Source organism: Anolis carolinensis, chromosome 1 (genome assembly GCF_035594765.1).
Source record: "Anolis carolinensis isolate JA03-04 chromosome 1, rAnoCar3.1.pri, whole genome shotgun sequence".
Lineage (NCBI taxonomy): Eukaryota > Metazoa > Chordata > Lepidosauria > Squamata > Dactyloidae > Anolis > Anolis carolinensis.
The window spans coordinates 343,834,548-343,849,806 of NC_085841.1; the positions used below are offsets into that span (position 1 = coordinate 343,834,548).

The 15,259-nt window shown below is 40.7% G+C and overlaps 1 protein-coding gene across 1 annotated transcript in view; it reads left to right on the forward strand.

The window, feature by feature from the left end:
* c1h14orf132 (chromosome 1 C14orf132 homolog) overlaps window positions 1–15,259 on the forward strand; it is an 89,267-nt gene that overhangs the window by 15,845 nt on the left and 58,163 nt on the right. Inside the window, exon 2 of the mRNA XM_008109994.2 lies at window positions 12,709–13,197. Coding sequence (XP_008108201.2) covers window positions 12,709–13,197 — 489 coding nt within the window. The remainder of the gene's footprint in view (window positions 1–12,708; window positions 13,198–15,259) is intronic.

The following is a 15,259-nucleotide window of genomic DNA, read 5'->3' on the forward strand; positions in this document are numbered from 1 at the left end:
ATTCCACTGTCATCCTGTATCAGCCCCTCCTGGTAAACCTGGAAATAATTAACTGGACAGTCATTTCTGTCATTATTATTGCATTTCCCACACAGGCATTCAAAAAAGCCAGAAGTGACCTTGAAGTAGAGAGAGTAGTAGGGATTGCTGCTTTTTAAAAGGTTCTCCTGTGGAACACCCTCCCTGGAGATATCCGACAGGCTCCTACCCTGCTGGGATTCAGAAGGGCCATGAAAACATGGTTATGTGCCCAAGCTTTTGATGAGTAAATGACAAAGTTGACATGGCCTGATTTAAGGATGAAGCATGAGAATCTCAGACGAATGGAATTAATTATATATACGTTTTTAAGGTTTTTATAATGTGTTTTAACAATGTTATTAATAGATCTGTTTATATTGTTTTGTTTTTATGATTGCATTTTGAGCATTAAATTTTGCCAATTTTTGTAAGCCGCCCTGAGTCCCCTCGGGTGAGAAGGGCGGGGTATAAATGTTGCAAATAAATAAATAAATAAATTCTCCTGTGATTGACTAAGCTCTTGCCTTTTGACACTCTACTCAGATATTTTTTTCCTTTTTGACAAGAGTTAAGGGACAGTACACACACTGATATGAAGATAAGTTAACCCAGGTTTTGGGTTTTTTTTTAAACTAAAACATCAAGATCTATACATAAACATAAGCGGTATGTAATCTAGATGTACAATCCATAGATATTAATTTATCAATACTTCTTGTAGCAGAATTTGGAAAAGTGGCCATGCTGGTAGAGGCTTCTGAGGATTGTGCTCTGAAATCTCTACCCAGTAGATAAAAATGTAGAATTTCCAACAGCTGAGTGAACATTACCTGAGATGAATGGAACTTCTATATACAGAAAAAGCATCCCTTTGGTTTTTAGGAGGGACAAAAAAGCTACTTTCTTTCAAATAGGAATTTGATCTAAGAACCACAAAAAGAGAGGAACCCAGAAGTTGCTCATTGGTAGTTAATATCTGGGCAACAGTCACCAGGGTCCATTTCACCTTACACAATTATACTGCTACAATCCCACTTTACTTGCCATGATTCTAGTCTATGGAATCCTGGAAGTTGCAGTTTAAGGAAGAATATTTAAAATTCCAGGTCAGAGAGCTTTAATCCTCATCAAACTACAAGGATAGAACCATGGAAGTTCAAGTGGCATCAGAGTGCTATAATTGTGTAGTGTGAACAGGACACACTAAAGTAGTAGAGTAGGACCCTTGTATCCAAAGGAGAAATGTTCCCAGACTTTGTGTGGATATGTGAAACTGGAGATAATACCGTATTTACTCAAAAATAATGCTCACCTTTTTTGGTAAAACTGCCTTCCCAAAAATTAGGGTGTGCATTAGATTTGCATAATATGATAATCTCAGTGCTGAGCCAAAAAAAAATGGGAGGCTACCTCAAGAGCTGCTCTTGGAGCTCCTGTTTGAGGGATCTAATCTCTAACTTAAATGCCAAGGACCTCTGATCCAGGAATACAATGGACCTAGAAAATATCAAGTCTGCTGTGAATAAATCAAACTATAGATATGGGGGGGGGTCCAAATGTATACCAACACATATATCAGCTTGAATCCTTTAATTATAATAGGTTCACAGAATCAATGAAATGTGCATTGATGTCGACTCATCAAGATGTTACAATCAATTTTCAGTACGCATGCGTTCTCTTTTGAATTTTTCTTTTTGTAGACAGATATTTCCCCATTTTACCCCAATTTCCCCCATTTTCTCCCATTCCATTGGTTGCTAGAATTAGACTGCAGTAGGAACAACCAACTATGGCTGGCTGAACCTTGCACATTGCATATACAATAACAATCTGGTTTTACATACAGAAGGTTGCCATTACTTGCAGACTTATGTTGTTTCTTTTAAAATGAGTTCCAAAAGAGAGAACTGGGAATTGCTTTAGGGAGTAAAACATGGCATACAGTGAATGCAAACATACATAAATACAAGTCCATTTTAAAACCCTCTTTGGAAGCCAGACTCGTTTGTCAAATTTTGTTAGCTCTGCTTTATGAAGCAAATGCACAGCTTATGCACACATTCAGTGCAACAAAGGATTTCCTATTATGCCAGAGGAAATCTGACAAACCTAGCTACTCACTAATTGACGTCTGTTCCGCTGCATTGAGAAAAACAGCAAAACCTGGCCTTAAAAAAGAAAGAAACAGCTTTAAAGCAAATTTTCATAATGTATTTTAAGACCTAAAAGGATGTTCTGAGAGTTTCATGCAATAAACAACTGAAAACACAATCTTATCAATGTCTAATTGGTTGTCTTGAATTCAATAGGATTTATTCACAGGTAAGATTTGATAGAATTGCAACCTGCATTTGCTTTTCTAAGGCCCCTTCTACACTGCCATATAATATAGATTATCAAAGCAGATAATCCACATGATCTGCTTTGAACTGGATTATATGATTCTACACTGCCATATAATCCAGTTCAAAGCAAATAATGTGGATTTTATATGGCAGCGCAGGACCCCTTCTAGGCCCCTTCTATAGTTAGGTAAAGGTTTTCCCCTGACATTAAGTCTAGTCATGTCCGACTCTGGGGGTTGGTGCTCATCTCCATTTCTAAACCGAAGAGCCGGCATTGTTGGTAGACGTCTCCAAGGTCATGTGGCCGGCATGACTGCATGGAGTGCTGTTACCTTCTTGCCAGAGTGGTACCTATTGATCTACTCACATTTGCATGTTTTTGAAATGCTAGGTTGGCAGAAGCTAAGGCTAACAAAGGGCACTCATTCCTCTCCTCAGATTCAAACCCACCGATCTTTCGGTCAGCAAATTCAACAGTGATGCAGTGAGTTAAACAGCTGAGCCCCTTCTATAGTTCTATGTAAAATCCAGATGATCTACTTTGAACTGGATTATATGGCAGTAGAGACTCACATAATACCATTCAAAGCAAATAATTTGGGTCAATAAGGGGTCTTAGGAAGTTGAAGGCTGTTAAATTTGGGAGCATTTAAAAGCAGAGTGGGGGAACCACTGGTTCTGTATATATTATTGGGTTATAACTCCCAGTATCCCTAGATATTCACCATGCTGGCTGGGGCTAATGGAAGTAGGAGTCCAACATCATCAGTAGCAGCAATGGAGCAGTAAATCCATTCTAAATTTTAATCTAAACTTCAAATAAGACATCTATGTGCTCTACCCTCTCCCAAAATAGCCTTGGCTAGCTTCTTTAAAGGTCAGATTAAAATACAGAGCGGATGTTCTGCCGCACTGACATGGGTGCCATCAACAATCACTGTCTAGAACTGTGATTCCCAAACCATAGTCCTCCAGGTTTGGTAACTTCAACTCACAGAAGCCTCAGATGCCATGGCTAATGACCAGGGATTCTGGGAGCTGAGCACTTGCAGGGCCAGCATTTGGGAAACACTGGTCTAGGCAATTTCTCTTACTCTGATTTAAAGAGACAACTAAGAGCCCTTCCACACAGCCATGTAAGAATATCAAGGCAGATAATCTACAATATCTGTTTTGAACTGGATTGAGTTCACACTGCCATATAATCCAGTCCTACATGGATTTTATACAGCTGTGTGGAAGGAGCCATAGATTGCTTAATTAAACTGGAAGAAGAAAAGCGTAAATATAAAACCTCTGTTTCACTGCAGCTCCTTCCCCCATTCTATTTCTTCTGAAGGTCATATTCTGGTATAACATGGGATGGTTATCTATCTTCAAAGGATAGAGAGGATTACCTTGACTTTGTGGGAGATGAAGCAAAGCTTCCATGGTGCAGCAGGTTAAACTGCTGAGCTGCTGAACTTGCTGACCGAAAAGTTGGTGGTTTGAATCGGCGGAGCAGGGGGAGCTCCTGCTGTTAGCCCCAGCTTCTGCCAACCTAGCAGTTTGAAAACATACAAATGTGAGTAGATCAATAGGTACCACTCTGATGGGAAGGTAAAGACACTTCATGCAGTCACGCCGGCCACATGATCTGGACAACGCCAGCTCTTCAGCTTAGAAATGGAGATGAGCACCATCCCCCACAGTTGGACACGACTAGACTTAATGTCAGGGGAAACCTTTACCTAAAGAAAGCTGTTTTGTGTGTATATGCCTTTTCACTTGTGCAAAAATAGCATCTTCAGATCAAACCTTTTGCAACTTCAAAGAGAGAACAACAAAGTGTGATGGATTATACTGGCATTGCTACCTTCTGCTCCATTCAGTTATTATATATATGTTGCATTTTAATGCTACCTTTTCTCCAAGAAACCCAAGGTGGTGTACATAACTCTCCAACTTCTTGGGGTAGATCAGGCTAAGAGAAAATGACTAACCCAATCAATAGTGAGAGGGAAGGACACATGCAGATAATCTCTTAGAGAAAAACAGTTGGTGGTCTGTTACCTAACTTGTTACCAATGCATAGAAGGAGGCAATCATAAAAGATTTCTGAATGTACGAGTATTGTAATGTTTATCTGTTCCATTTTTTGTTTTGCATTTCTAAACTTTCAATGTTTAGCCTGATACATGATACATCTTGCCTACTATTGGGATGTCTAACCCCAATCTGTATATTCTGATTGGCTTTACAGAGTCCATAACAAAGATCTTTCCCATAATCTTCTATCCCAACCCTTTTAAATTACCAGAGATATCAGAGACTGAACCTGAGATGCTTTGCAGACAAAACGTGTGCTCTACCACCAGAGCTGGTCCAACAATGAGGCAAATTAAGCAGTCGCTTCGGGCGCAAAACATACAGGGGCGCAGTCAAGACTACTTTTTCTGTTGATTTGTTGTAAAACATGATGTTTTGGTGCTTAATCTGTAAAATCTTAATGTAACGATGTTTAATAGGCTTTTCCTTAATCCCTCCTTATTATCCAACATTTTCGCTTATCCAACGCTTTTATTTTTCAGTGATTGGTTTGAGGGGGGGGGGCAAAATTCTGTTCGCCTACACTTGAAAAATACCTAGGGCCGGCTCTGTCTACCACTGAGCTACAGTCCCTTTCCTCACAGCAATTTTGTATGGTGATTTTTGACTTCCTCTCAACTCAAGTGTCATGGTGCAAATCTTAAATATGCATTGAGAATCAGATCTGAACCTCCTTCTTCTTAAAAACCTAGGGCCAGGTGGCAAGATTCTAGTGAATGGAGTGGAGAGTAGTAGATAAAGTTATGTTGCGTTCCTTGTCCCTTAAACTTGGTTTGCTACCATCATGTGTGGTAGGAGGCTTACTTACTTAGGCGATCCCTCATTGTCTGAGTATGATGGCCTTCCAAGTTCTGTGTGCACGCTTTTTTAATGTGTGGAAGTCGGTGCACAGCCAATCAATACACAGAGTGAGGGTCCCATCCAGTGGCATGGTTAACACGACAACAGTGGCTTCTCAATCTGTTGCAGCCTTCTTCAGCTGTTGTAATATGTGCCATGTTATCTTCTGCCTAATCCGCCATTGAGATGTTCAGATTGTGCTCGATCTGGACCCCCGCCCCCTGCATCGCCCCCCCTCCCAGAGGTGTTTATGTCTGCAGGTTCATTGAAACACACAAGCCCCCTCACCACTACACCATGACAATCCATCAATGGGGATGTGTTCTGGGAGGCACAACTGTGACAATAAGATTCCTTTGCCAGTTGGTTAGCTTCTGGACATTGGAACAGAAATAGAGCACCATCTGGACACTTGCCACAGGCAGCAAAGTATCTTGGGCCAGCCTGGAAATGTTAACGTTGGCTCTTCCCCCACCCTTGACCTGTTGTGTTTAAATGACACAGTGAGAGACTATTTGAAAAATGAAAACCAACTTTACTGCTCACCTTTACACCTTCTCATTTAAGATCTGATTTAACATGAAGTTCATATGGCTAGATCACACGTGTATAAAAGGTAATACTACAGATATCGCTGTTGTTATCCTTTTATTCATTTATATTTTTCTCAGCCCTTGGATTGAAGGCAGCCTACAGAAGTTAAAACAGAAACAGCTAAAAGTATACATTACACAGAAGGTATAATATAAAGTAGCAGTAGAATTAAAGAGTGATAAAATCATGACATTTAAAAAGAAAAAAAACCACAGTCGGTCCTCCACATTTGTAGGTTTGACTTTTCTGGATTTGATTATTTGTGGATTTGATTAATATATTCTCTCCATGAATCTCTAGATCCTCCAGTGCAACTTTATGTTCTACTTCTTCCAGAAGCCATGTTGGAGGATCTAGAGATTCATACAGTGAACACTTCTTTAGGCCTTTGTAGGTCCTCCAGTGGGATACTATGGTCAGCTTAAATGGACCTAGAGATTCCTAGAGAGAGACTTTCTCTTCATTCATTGTTTTCCCATTTTCACAAGTTTCCAGTGCCCCTAACCCCAGCAAATGTGGAGGACTGACTGTATATCAAATTAAAGGCTCACTCATACCATCGTATTTCCAGTTTCTATTCATTGTTCTGAAAGGCAGACAATGAAGAATGCTGATAGAAACAGAATCAACTCATCTCAAAGTGGTACTTCAGAAGCATTGTACTGACACTGCAGACTGCCAGAAAGGCAAATTAAAGGGTCTTAGAGCAAATCAAGCCTGAAGTCTGCCTAGAGGCCAAGATGACTAAACTGAGATTGTCATACTGTCAACATATCATGAGAAAGACGTGTCTCATTAGAAAAGACAATAATGCTTGGTAAGGTAGAAGGCAGCAGGAAAACTGGAGAGCAGCCACAGCTTTGAGTTTGCAAGACTTGAACATGGCTGTTGAGAACAGGTCTCATTCATAGAGTTACCTTAAGTCAAAGTCAACTGGGTGGTAATTAACAACAGTATCAAATGACTCAACGTGTTCATTTGATTAGTGCAAGATCACTATACATGTGCAATCTGTCCATATGCACATCACTATGCATATTGCTAATATACATCAGACCATTCATTCAATTTATAAACCATTCCTGTCTACCAGGCAAAGTCTGAGATGATCCAATTTGGCTTTCCCATGCCTTTGGCCCCTGTTCACTCTTCCTCGTAAGCAATTTCTTTATGTTTCATTAGCGTTCTTAACAACATTGCTAATGAGGCTTAGAGGCTAGAAAACACTCAGCAGCATATTTTTAGAATCCAAATCTAACTGGATCTAAATCAAATTTTCCTAAGCTGATGCCCTCTAGATGCATCGGATAATAGCTTCTATTGACCCGGGCCTGGATATCTTGGGGAAGGTGGATGCTGCACTTGAACACATTTTCCTCGGGACAGAGATGCTGTGCTGTAATGACTGAAAGTTAACTTCTCTTGCACTGTCTATAAGGTGGTATGTTGGAGCTGTTAGGCAGTCTGTTGAATGTTTGCATGTTCAGGAGGGAAAGTTGTAATTCAATTGTGGCCAAATAGCAGCCCACCTATTGAATCTCTACCTGGCTGTGCAATAGTGGAGGTGCATCATAGAGCAGGGGCTGAAATGGGAGCTCACTTCTTGAACCTCTGCCTGCCTTTCCTACTAGCTGACTGAGAGCAAATGAGAGTGAAATACACTCGGAGTATCCTTCATCTGAAACTAGCACATACATCAGGTTGTTGGATGGGACAACATGCTTTCTTTCCTGCCCTCCCCTCATACCTTTTCCTTCCTTCCTTCCTTCCTTCCTTCCTTCCTTCCTTCCTTCCTTCCTTCCTTCCTTCCTTCCTTCCTTCCTTCCTTCTTCCCTCCCTCTCTCCTATCCTCCCTTCCCCAAAATGAATCCATGTCTCTTTCCTCCCATCCCCTCATACACATCACCTTTCTTTCCCAGTGACATCACAGAGGGCCACCTCACCTAGCAACAGTCTTTCTGGAACAGACAAACAGACATATGCTGGCTTTTATATAGAAAGATGTTTGAGACAATAAGTGATTAGGATCCCCCCACAAAAAAATGTGAAACATTTGTATGTACCTGACAAAATATCTTAGAAATGGGACCCAAGTCTAAACATGAAATTCACTTACATTTACTATACATTTTGTGCATGTTGTTGCTACTGATGTTGTGTACCTTCAAGTTGTTTCTGACTCATGGCAACCTTAATGTGAATCTGTAACAGGGTTTTCTTGGCAAGATTCCATTGCCTTCCTCTGAGGTGGAAACAGTGTGACTTCGTCCAGGTTACTCAATGGATTTCATGGCTGAGTGGGGACTCAGTCACAGAATCCATATCCAACCCATAGTCCAACACTGAAAACACTGCACCATGCTGGCTCCTAGCCTGAAAGGAATGTTATGCACAGTATTTTAAATAATAGTCTGTAACAAAAAAAAATTCTATATTGAACCATTAGAAAGCAAAAATGTCACTACTCCAGTTACCCATGTGGCATTTTTGGATCTTTGAGCCATGTTTAAATATTTGAAAGGATGTCACAGAGTGGAGAGGGCAAACTTGTTTTCTGCTGCTCCAGAGCCTAGTCATAGAAGAATTTATACATTTTGCAGGAGGGGAAATTCCACTTAAGCATTAGGAAGAACTTCCTGATGGTAAGAGCTATTCAACAGTGGAATAGGCTTCCTTGGAGTCTGGTGGAGTTTCCTTCTCTGGAGATATTTTTAATCCATTTTTATTGAAGATAAAATAATAAAGAAAGAGGAAAAAAAGGGAATATAGCAGGTGCTGTCTTTCCTTTTACAATGAGCAATTAATAGGATAGTAGGAATAAGAGCAAAAGGAGAAAGAACCAGAAAAAAGGGGGAAATGCAGTTCTTATTTTTGTTCTTTACATAAAACTGGCTATACCAAAAGCAAGAAAGGGGAAAGGGAAGAAAAAAAGGGGGGAGAAGGGGAAAAATAAGAGGAATGTAACAACCAAAGGTAGTTGTTGACTTCCAATCTCTTCCTCTTAGGATAGATCTCTGAAGGTTTTTTAAGCAGAGGCTGGATGGACATCTGTCGGGGGTGCTTTGATTGTGTGTTCTGCATGTTAAATGGTTGGACTGGACGGCCTTTGTGGCCTCTCCCAACTCTTTGAATCTTTTTCTTTAGAAAAAGAAAAGTTCCTCTCTCAAAGAGCTGGTTGGCTGTGAAAACCGATGCTCTGCTAGCAGCCCATAGAAACCAATAAATATAGGAAGAAACAATGAAAGAAGAAAAGAAAGGACTAAATATAGAGATAGATAAATAAATACAGAAATAAATAAAAAATACCATACAGAGAGAAATGCTGTTGAGACTCACTGCTGTGTCCCTTTAAAAAGACAACCCTGAAACCCCCAGGGTCTCTACCCAATTAGACATGATGAGGCGAGGAGATCAGTTACAACAGATTTATTTGAGCAAGTCTTTATGTTGGGTCGCCAAGGAAAAGAAAGTGCCACACTCTGAGAACGCAGCTCAGGGGGTTTATAGTGAAAGGTTTTAAGCATGAAAACACAAACTATTTCTCTTTTCCCTTTGTTAACTTTTGGTGCCTCCTTTTCAGCAATTGACAACAACAATTTTCCCTCTTCCTGGCTTGCAGGCCATCAAGTCCTTTGAACTTTCTCTCCTTTCATCAGTCCTTTCCTTGTTGCTTTGACTCTCTCTCTCTCAGCTCCCTCTTTTTTGTCTAAACCTTTCCTGGCTTAGTCATTTTCCATGTTTCCTTTATCTCTTTTTCCCCAGTCCCTTCAATGCATATAGAAATAAATAAATGTAGGAATAAAGAACTAAATATAGGGGCAAATTAATGAATATAGAAATCAATAAGTACAGAAATAAATCTAGAAATAATATAATATGGAAAGAAATGACTAAATATAAAGAGATAACGCAGAGATAACTAAATAATATTGCATAGAAGGAAAAAACAGAAAAGTAAATAAATATAGGAATAAATGACTAAATGTAGAGGCAATGAAAGGAAAATAGAAATAACTAAATAAATAAATATGTAAATAATACAACATAGAAAGAAATAGGCACAGAAATTAGAGACAAATGAATTATCATAAAAATAAATAAATACAGAAATATAGAAGTAACGCAATATAGAAGGAAAATAGGTAAAGAACTCAAGAAATACAGGAATAAACTTCCATTGTATGTCTAACTTTTGTATTTTAATATGTATTTTATGGCAATATGTTTTAATAAGTCTATTCTACAGAGTTTTTTAAAATGATGATAATAATAATAATAATCTTTATTTATATCCCGCTTTTCTCCCCAAAAAGGGACCCAAAGCGGCTTCCAACAGATTAAATACAGTAGAAAGTCAATAATGAAACAGCCATAATGAGAAACAGCGAATCCACAAAAAGTGAACCATGAAGTAGTGAGGGAACATTGTATATAATATACACCCAGCGATGCCCAGGTTATTTGAAAAGGGCCTTATTTGTTTTTGGATGTTAGGCAATATCAGTTTGGTCATATGTTACGCTATTTCTTTGTAAAAAAAAAAAAAAAAACAGTCTTTCCTGGGGGTTTTTTTAATGAATGCTCCCATTAGGAAATGCATCAGGAGGTGGATGAACTACGCTTCCCAAAAATCTTGGGTCAATCCTCCGCAAACCCCGCCAGTATTCACAGTTGACCATGTTGGGTCTGTGTGCCAAGTTTGGTCTGGATCCATCATCAGTGCGGTTCAGATTTCTCTCTAGATGAAGGCTGAACTATAACTCCCACCCTGATGGATCAGTCCCCCTCAAACCCATCCAGTATGTTCAGTTGGTAATCAGGGTTCTGTGCCAAGTTTGGTCCAGATGCGTCATTCCTGGGTTTCAGAGTGCTGTTTCGCGGTTTTTCAATAAACTCTAAAAGACTATTATAAATCATAAAAAATTACAATTTACAGCCTAAGGAAGGGAGGAAGGAGAAGCCAAAGGGAGAGAAAAGGAGTCCAAGAAGCAATGGGAGGAGGAGAAGGCGATTTATCAACACACGATTGGTTGATAAACGCTTAAAATAGTGTATATCAACTAAAATAATGTAAAAATATTAAAACAAATAGAGCGTCCCTACTTTCCGGATTTTCACTTATTGCAGGTGGTCCTGGAACCTAACCCCAGTGATAAGTGAGGGAACACACACACACACACACACATATATACACACACACAGGGGCCTCCGGTGGCGCAGTGTGTTAAAGCGCTGAGCTGCTGAACTTGCGGACCAAAAGGTTGCAGGTTCGAATCTGAGGAGTGGAATGAGCACCCAATGTTAGTCCCAGCTTCTGCCAACCTAGCAGTTCGAAAACATGCCAATGTGAGTAGATAAATAGGTACCGCTCTGGCAGGAAGGTAAGCATGCTCCATGCAGTCATGCTGGCCACATGACCTTGCAGGTGTCTACGGACAACGCCAGCTCTTCAGCTTAGAAATGGAGATGAGCACCAACCCCCAGAGTCAGACATGGCTGGACTTAACATCAGGGGAAACCTTTACCTTTACCTTTACCTTATACACACACACACACATATACAGTAGAGTCTCACTCATCCAATGTTCTGTATTATCCAACACAGTCTGCCTTTTAGTAGTCAATATTTTTGTAGTCAATATTTTCAATATATTGTGACATTTTGGTGCTAAATTTGTAAATACAGTACAGTAGAGTCTCGCTTATCCAACGTAAACGGCCCGGCAGAACGTTGGATAAGCGAATATGTTGGATAATAAAGAGGGATTAAGGAAAAGCCTATTAAACATCAAATTAGGTTATGATTTTACAAATTAATCACCAAAACATCATGTTATACAACAAATTTGACAGAAAAAGTAGTTCAATACAGTAATGCTATGTAGTAATTACTGTATTTACGAATTTATCATCAAAATCTCACGATGTATTGAAAACATTGACTACAAAAATGCGTTGGATAATCCAGAACGTTGGATAAGCAAGTGTTGGATAAGTGAGACTCTACTGTATATTATCATATTATTACTATTATATTATTATTATATTATTCATTATTCATGACTATATTGAAACTAGAATAGAGAGAAATAAGCATGGAAACTGCAAGAGGTACCATAGATCGTTGTACATGGAAATGATGGTAGTACAGTAGAGTCTCACTTATCCAACACTCGCTTATCCAACATTCTGGATTATCCAACACATTTTGTAGTCAATGTTTTCAATATATCATGATATTTTGGTGCTTAATTCGTAAATACAGTAATTACAACATAACATTGCTGCGTATTGAACTACTTTTTCTGTCAAATTTGTTGTCTAACATGATGTTTTGGTGCTTCATTTGTAAAATCATAACCTAATTTGATGTTTAATAGGCTTTTCCTTATTATCCAATAGGCCTCCTTATTATCAAACATATTCACTTATCCAACATTCTGCCCGTTTATGTTGGATAAATGAGACTCTACTGTAAATAGTTTTTGACTTATTGAAAACAGTTATATATTACAATTATATATTTTTGTTATTTAAACTATACCTATTGCGAAATTATGGGTTTTCTTCTGGAAGTGACACACCACCCAAGTCATGCTAGGTTTTTTGGTGAATTTTGACACACCAAGCATAAAAGGTTGCCCATCATTGCTCTACTGTGTGTGTATATATATATAAGTGCTGCGAAAGGGTCGGTGGGCTGTGCCTGCTTTGGCTCTGAGCGAAGAGGAGGAGAAAGCGGAGGCCAAAGGGACGCTCCTCTCCTCCTCTCCTCCTCGTTCTTTGGCTCCGGCGAGGAAGGATGGGGCGTGACTAGACGACGGCGGCGAAGAAGCAGAAGCAGGAGGAGGAGGAGGCGGAGAAGGAGGACGGTCTCCGGGCGCGGACAGGTTGCCTCTCGCCGAGGCTGGAGCTCCTGCCCTCGCCGTGGTGTCCCGCCCGCTCCCCTCCGCCGCCGCCGCCGCCTCGCCTGCCTCCCGCGCTCCTTTGGGCAGAGCACTATGTCCGGAGCGACTTGCGGGCAGCCGGGCAGCCGCCTCCTCCGCGCCGGGCCCGCCGCCCTCCGCCGCCCGTGGAGCTGGAGCTGCTAACGCGGACCCCGCACTGGCCGCCCGGGCACAGCCTCAGCCTGCCCCGCAGAGAGACCCCCGCCGCCCCCGCCGCCGCCTCCACCAACAGCCTCGCCACCAGCCCCACCCGCAGCAGCAGCAGCAGCGAAGGAGGAGGAGGAGGAGGAGGAGAGGGAGGCAGCAGCAGCAGCTCGGGGTCGCTCAGCACCATGGACCTCTCCTTCATGGCCGCGCAGGTAAAGCCCCGGGTAGGCAGGCAGGCAGGCAGGCAAGGCTTTGCCCTTGCGAAGGGTGATGGGCTCGGTGGACCCAGTGGGGTGGGTGAGGAGTCTGCCGATCCTTCCATATTATTATTATTATTATTATTATTATTATTATTATTATTATTATTATTATTTTATTATGACACAGAAAACAAGATAGATATGCTGGATTTCGTATCACAAAATCACAAGTCAAACACTTCCCAAGTGTCTAGGACTGTGTGATGTATTTTCGGATGATGCGTGCAGATCCCAGCAGGGTGGCCTTTTGCAGTTGGCAGATCGTAATTTTGTCAATGTCTATTGTTTCTAAATGCCTGCTGAGATCTTTCGGCACTGCACCCAATGTGCCGATCACCACCGGGACCACCTGTACTGGTTTCTGCCAGAGTCTTCGAAGTTCAGTCTTGAGGTCCTGATAGCAGCTGAGTTTTTCCTGTTGTTTTTCGTCAATGCGACTGTCACCTGGGATGGCAACATCAATGATCCAAACCTTTTTCTTTTCCAAACTGTGGTGTCTGGTGTGTTGTGTTCCAGGACTTTGTCAGTCTGGATTCGGAAGTCCCACAGTATCTTTGCGTGCTCATTCTCCAATACTTTTGCAGGTTTGTGATCCCACCAATTCTTTACTGCAGGGAAGTGGTACTTGAGGCATAAGTTCCAATAAATCATTTGGGCCATATAGTTGTGCCTCTGTTTGTAGTCTGTCTGTGTGATTTTCTTACAGCAGCTGAGGATATGATCAATGGTTTTGTCAGCTTCCTTGCACAGTCTGCATTTTGGGTCATCAGCTGATTTTTCAATCTTGGCCTTAATTGCATTTGTTCTGATGGCTTGCTCCTGGGCTGCAAGGATCAGGCCTTCTGTCTCCTTCTTCAGGGTCCCATTTCTGAGCCATAGTGAGGTCTTCTCCTTATCAGCTTTTCCTTCAATTTATTATTATTATTATTATTATTATTATTATTATTTGTCGAAGGCTTTCATGGCCTGGGATGCTGTGAGTTTTCCAGGCTGTTCCAGAAGCATTCTCTCCTGACGTTCCGCCTGCATCTATAGCAGGCGCCCACAGAGGTTGTGAGGTCAGTTGGAAACTAGGCAAATTGGGGTTTATATATCCATGGAATGATGTCCAAGGTGGGAGAAAGAACTCTCATCTGTTTGAGGCAGGTGTGAATGTGGCAATTGGCCAGCTTGATGAGCATTGAATAGCCCTTTAGCTTCAAGGTCTGCCTACTTACTGCCTGGGGCATCCTTTGGTGGGAGGCGTTACCTGGCCCTGATAATATTATTATTGTATACTAATAATAGCAGTAGTAGTAGTAGTAATGATAATAATAATCATAATGGACAGCATTGCCCTTGCGAAGAGTGATGGGTTCGGTGGCTCCAGTGGAGTGGATGATGGGTCTGCCAATTCTTCCAAATTATTATGAGTTGCAGTGAGTTCTCTGGGCTGTATAGTCATGTTCCAGAAGCATTATATTGTATATTATTATTATTATTATTAATAATAATAATAATAATAATAATAATAGGCAGCATTGCCCTTGCGAAGAGTGGTGGGTTCGGTGGCTCCAGTGGAGTGGAAGATGGGTCTGCCAATCCTTCCAAATTATTATGGGTTGCAGTGAGTTTTCTGGGCTGTATAGTCATGTTCCAGAAGCATTATATTGTATAATAATAATAATAATAATAATAATAATAATAATAATAATAATAGGAAGTGTTGCCCTTGCGAAGAGTGATGGGCTTGGTGGCCACAGTGGGGTGGATGGTGGGTTTGCCGATCCTTCCAAATAATCATTACTATTATATGATATAATAATAATACTGGGCAGCATTGCCCTTATGAAGAGTGATGTCTTGGTGGCCTCAGTGGGGTGCATGATGGGTCTGCCGATCCTTCCAAAATACTATTGTTATTATTATATTGTATAATATAATCTAAGCGGATAAATTTGCCACCTTGAATTATTATAGTGAGAGGAAGGTGAGACAAAAATGAATTAAAACATTATAGTGGTAGAGTACAGTA